This window comes from Vitis riparia, chromosome 3 (genome assembly GCF_004353265.1).
Source record: "Vitis riparia cultivar Riparia Gloire de Montpellier isolate 1030 chromosome 3, EGFV_Vit.rip_1.0, whole genome shotgun sequence".
Taxonomy (NCBI): Eukaryota; Viridiplantae; Streptophyta; class Magnoliopsida; order Vitales; family Vitaceae; genus Vitis; species Vitis riparia.
This window is the reverse complement of record NC_048433.1, coordinates 10,446,297-10,451,895: the sequence shown is the minus strand read 5'-3', so window position 1 is coordinate 10,451,895 and position 5,599 is coordinate 10,446,297. Positions and strand designations below refer to the sequence as shown.

At 36.3% G+C, this 5,599-nt stretch overlaps 1 protein-coding gene across 1 annotated transcript; it reads left to right on the top strand.

Annotated features, from left to right (window-relative positions):
* The first annotated feature begins 519 nt into the window (after nucleotides 1-519).
* On the top strand, nucleotides 520-5,388 carry LOC117911793 (glutamyl-tRNA reductase 1, chloroplastic-like). Its single transcript, XM_034826210.1, has 3 exons — nucleotides 520-836; nucleotides 3,453-3,694; nucleotides 3,952-5,388. Exons 1-3 carry the CDS (start codon nucleotides 611-613, stop codon nucleotides 5,080-5,082), a joined length of 1,599 nt encoding a protein of 532 aa, XP_034682101.1. The 5' UTR covers nucleotides 520-610; the 3' UTR covers nucleotides 5,083-5,388.
* The last annotated feature ends 211 nt before the right edge of the window (nucleotides 5,389-5,599 follow it).

Sequence of the window (5,599 nt, the reverse complement as noted above, 5' to 3'; positions counted from 1 at the left end):
GTTAAATGAGAATAAAAATGATTTTTTTTTTTTTTGTTTTTATTATTTCTTAAAAACGAGTGAATTTAGTGATTCAAATTATTTTGTTTGGATATATCTAGAAATGGAAGGTTGAAGTAATTCTTTACTTTTATTTCAATATTTGGTAATATTGAAAAATAAAAAAAAATGAAATAAATTAAATAATAATCATATACATATTTTAAAATATTTTTTTATTTTTATTTTAAAAAATATATTTTTAAGAGTATTTTTGTCTAATTATAAGTCTAAAGAAAAAATATTTAATTAATAAATAGGATAAATCGGATAAGATGGATCGGACGGTACGTTTGAATGGGTGGGGGTGACCGCCGACTTGGCATACGGAAATTGGAAATTTGGAATTAGCCTTCGATCGAAACGACGCGTTTTACTTTTTCCACGGTCATAGTAGAGGGGCGTGTGGAGCCAACGCGAACCACTACTTCCTATAAATAGATCTTCCAAATTTAACTACCTCCACTTTCAAAGCTGCTGCAGTTCACCCAACCCATACCTTTGACACCTTCTCTCTCCTCGCTAGCCGTTGACATCTAAGGGTTAGGGTTCGGATTCCGCCTTGGCTCCGATGGCGGTGACCTCCGGATCCGCCTCTTCTTTTGCAGCCTTCAAGTCTGGTCTCCGTTGCAATGCCTCCGTTTCTTATCCTCCCGTTCGGATCTCCGTCAGGCCAGGGAAAACCGCCGGATTGGGAGCGGTTAGGTGTAGCGTTGGTTCTGATGATTTGGCCAAGGCGGAATTGAGGGCGTCGAGTGTTTCAGCTCTTGAATTGCTCAAAACGTCGGCTGCTGACAGTGAGTTTCTATTTCTTTGCATTGATTTTTTGTTTTTTATTCTTAAAATTTTTGTATTCCAATTTGTTAGGTTGAGGCTCTATTCGTCTGTGATAGGATTTGAACGGCAAGGAAAAGGCCATGTGGAGAATTTCTTGAATTTTTTCATTTATGTATTTTTCCATTCACATGATCAAAATTTTAGCTCAAATAATTGGAACTTTAACAAAGTGCCTCTTGAACTTCATTGATGGATTGGGTTTTCCATTTTTCTTCCCATGGTGATGGAGAAATGGTTGTATGCCATAGTTTTCCACAAAAAAATTGAATCTTACGAGATCGGAATATTGTTTTATGACTCTGTTAATGAGCTAAACAATTTTGACTGGGTTAAAGGAAGAGTTGACTCATAGTTTAAAAGGCGCAAGGCCCACCTAAGGCATAAAAGTCATCTATAGCCCAGGTGCAAGGCACGGAGAAAAGTGAAATGTGAACTTGGATGCATAAGGATAAACAAATTTAATATTCCAAACATTTAAAAGAAGCATTCAATAAAAAAGCAGTGAAATTATATAAATTTCAATATATAATTAGAAAAAAGTTGACAAGGTGTGCCTCTTCAATAAGGTGTGTTTGGCAAGCAGGGCTCTATAACTATGGTTGCCCCTTGAGCTTAGGCACAATTAAAGCGTGCCTTTTAATGCTATGGTTTGACTATGTGCAATATTGAAGATCTTTCTGCTTTCTCCATACATTAGGTGGATTCTTCTTTTGTTCTATTTTCTTTGTGCTATTTCTTTAAAGACTCTCTTCTTCAAGTGGCGCATCAAATGTGTTTTCCATTATAGTGACAAAGATTTTGAAAATTCAGAAATAAAAAAAGGAGTGATTGGATGTTGTATAAAGGTGGATGAATTGTAAGCAACATGAGTATGCCACATTATGCTATAGATGTTATTTTTCATTTTCTGTGAGGAAAAGCAAGGAAAACTGTCACTGAGTGCATACTTCTTGTTTGGTTTGTTCATGAGAGCTTTAATTTGGTATTGTGATTGGAGTGTTTTTTACTTGTAGTTAGAAGGAATTGCAAGATCAGTTCAGTTGATTTAAAAAAAAAGAAACCCCTATGATCTTATATAAGTTCAACTATATGCAGACTATCTACACATAGATGGATGTGTCATGTTCAAAGTTTTAACGTTCCAAGTTCGTTGTTACACCCAAAAAGGTAATTAAAAACTATGGACAAAAGAAAAACAGCTCAAAAAAGAAACACTAATATATTGAGTAAAGTTTTTTTAATTCTTCATTTCTCATTGTCCTCAAGGTGTACATTCAAGTTATTCAAATAAGATCTCTTCAGTGTTTGGTTGAACATTAATTACATTTAAGTGTCGATATACTTGGTACTCATTTGGAATAATGATTACACTTAATCCTTTATCTTTAATACATGCCTCCAACAACACACAATGTTTTCATTTAAGAATATCAGGATCACTTTCTGTTCCTTTCCTTTTTGACTTAAATTTCTCAGCTTATGCAAAAAAATTAAAATCTGATTTTTCTTTAAAAATTTCAAATAATTAATGTGGTTCAGTATGGTATGTATTGTACTGCATTTTATAAAAATACATTTTAGATGGTACAAAAACTGTAGTATGGATTATTTTACATTAAAAGTTTTTCTTTCATAAGGTATGTATCTTATTATAGTAAATTATCCAACTATTGGTTTTAGTGTTGCAATTTAAAAATTGAACTCAATAATGTGGTCCCAAATGCAAAATAACTGTTATTTTTTAAAATAGTCTGTGATTCTCTGCAATTCAATGGCTCTTCATTTTTGGATAAAGTGGATAAATCTCCGAATCTCGCTGAAATGTCACCATCAACCAGTGTACCTTTTGTGGCAACCATGATGACTCCATCAAGGTGGATTTTATGGGACCTCAGACGCAGTCATTTTCTTTTGCTGAATGTCATCAAGAGTCAAAGGACATTATTCTTTTCTCCTCATGTAATCTAGTTGGTATCTTCTACTAGGAGGAAGCTAACATATAATACTGAGTAAGACATTGATAAAGGGCACACTTGAAGTGTCAAAATGATGTTTTTCATTTGCTATTTGCTCTCAGGGACACATTTTCCTCTAATGCTCCTCATGAGATGAAAATCTCATCCTATTTGCAGTCATTACTTTTCTTCTCTCTTGGTAGCAGCAAAAGCTGGCAACAATATTTAGGTTGCCCAACTCGAAAAAAATGTACTATCAGTTTTGGGCAATTATATTGCATGATTCCTCAGGAATTAATATACCTAATAGATTAAGTAGGTGTTATGCAGTCAAATAGTGAGAAGGTTTACCTAATTTTGGACAGATGGATTTGCCTTTATATTCTACTTCTTTTCTGGACATTCAAGTATTCTTGAATTGAGGCTGTGGGTGCATATGACATTTTATATATTCTCCATTCCATGTAGTTTGTGGCAAATTAACTGGAAGTAATATCAGCTTTCAGTTTTTTTGATGTTATATTCTCTCTCTGCCCTTTTTACTTCATTTTTAAGTGCATTTTAGCAAAGTCTACATGTTGATTGTTGTGGAGACTCATTTCTTTATATTTTTTCTATCAGGATATACGAAGGAGAGGAGCAGTATTATTGTCATAGGGCTTAATTTTCATACAGCACCAGTTGAGGTACGCGAGAAACTTGCCATTCCAGAAGCAAACTGGCCACAGGCCATTGTTGAGCTCTGTGCTTTGAACCATATAGAAGAAGCCGCTGTCCTTAGCACTTGTAACAGAATGGAAATATATGTCGTGGCTCTCTCTCAGCATCGTGGGGTTAAAGAAGTGACGGAATGGATGTCAAAGGTATTGTATTGCATAATTTTCTTTTTATTTTGTGGGAGGAAACTTGATAGTCCAAGATCCCTTCGTTTTCCCCCAACCAAAACAGAGGGAAGGCAGATTACTGAAATGAATGGGACATGACAACATAAACTCTTAGTACAAAGAACATCCCAAATAATCCAAATTGTTGTCAATATGCTTTGGATCATCTATTTTTAATATATATTTTTAATTTTTTTAAATAAACGGTGATGTGACTGTGATTATTTTGTTGGCAGACAAGTGGGGTTTCTGTATCAGAGATTTGTCAGCACCGTTTCACATTATACAATGAAGATGCGACACGGCATTTATTTGAAGTATCATCTGGGCTTGATTCTCTTGTTTTAGGAGAAGGTCAAATCCTTGCCCAGGTAAGACAAGTTGTAAAAACTGGACAAGGAGTCCCTGGATTTGATAGGAAGATCAGTGGGTTGTTCAAGCATGCAATCACTGTTGGGAAGAGGGTTAGAACTGAAACCAATATTTCTGCTGGGTCAGTTTCCGTCAGTTCAGCTGCAGTAGAGCTTGCCCTATTAAAGCTTGCGGAATCTTCCTATGCTACTGTCAGGCCATTGGTGATTGGAGCAGGCAAGATGGGTAAACTTGTCATCAAACACTTGGTTGCAAAAGGGTCCACTAAAATCGTAGTCGTGAACAGAAGCGAGGAGAGAGTTGCTGCGATCCGCAAGGAGCTTAAGGATGTTGAGATCATCTACAAACCCGTCTCAGAAATGCTAGCATGCACTGCCGAGGCTGATGTGGTTTTCACCAGCACGGCCTCAGAAAACCCTCTGTTCTTGAAAGAGCATGTTGAGGCACTCCCCCCTGTGAGCCAGGAAATTGGAGGCTTGAGACTCTTCATAGATATCTCTGTTCCCAGGAATGTGGGACCATGTGTCTCTGATCTTGAGACTGTACGTGTTTACAATGTGGATGATCTTAAGGAAGTAGTAGCAGCAAATAAGGAGGATCGCCTTCAGAAAGCAATGGAAGCTCAGGGGATTATTGCAGAGGAATTGAAACAATTCAAATCTTGGAAGGACTCGTTAGAGACTGTTCCAACCATCAAGAAACTCAGGGCTTATGCTGAAAGAATTAGAGCTTCTGAGCTGGACAAATGTTTGTCAAAGATGGGCGATGGTATCTCAAAGAAACAAAAGGCAGCTCTTTATGATCTTAGCATGGGCATAGTGAACAAGCTTCTACATGGTCCAATCCAACACCTGAGATGCGATGAGAGAGAAAACCGGACTCTAAACGAGACACTCGAGAATATGCATGCCCTTAACAGAATTTTTGACCTTGAGACAGATACATCTTTGTTAGAAGAGAAGATTCGAGCCAAGGTGAAGCAGTCCCAGCCCTAAGCCCTTCGTAACAGGTCATTTTTTTCTCTATACTCATTTATTCATTCAGAGTATACCATCTTTAAAGGTTCGTATATTCATGGTTTGGTGCATGGATTTCTGGGGGGATTTACTTATATTGTATACTAATGATACCGGCCATTGTAGGAAACAATAAGTTTTTGAACTGAGCTTCATTTTTTGTACAAGATGTCCCCCATGGTTGACAAGAGAGAGCCTCTATGGGAAGCTAATTTCATTTTTTTGTAATTAATATGCTGATTCTTTCAAGCTTTGATGTGTCAAAAATCCGTTATCTCTTTCCTACTCTCATACTATTTGTGAATTTCTTCACCTTCCTATAAAAAATTCAAAGAAGAGAGGAGGGGTAAAAAAAGAAAAGGAACTAACTGAAGAAAAGGAGTATTTGATAGACTACAAAGCTAGTTTAATTATTTTTACCAATTTTATTTTAACAATTTTTAGTGTTTTTTCCTCTTTCTAGGGAAAGGTTTACCATATTTGGCCATGCAACGAA

Coding starts and splice junctions, on each gene's coding strand:
- LOC117911793 (XM_034826210.1), top strand. CDS start 611: ATGGCGGTGACCTCCGGATCCGCCTCTTCTTTTGCAGCCTTCAAGTCT. Junction 837..3,452: donor CAAAACGTCGGCTGCTGACA/GTGAGTTTCTAT, acceptor TTTTTCTATCAG/GATATACGAAGGAGAGGAGC. Junction 3,695..3,951: donor TGACGGAATGGATGTCAAAG/GTATTGTATTGC, acceptor TTTTGTTGGCAG/ACAAGTGGGGTTTCTGTATC.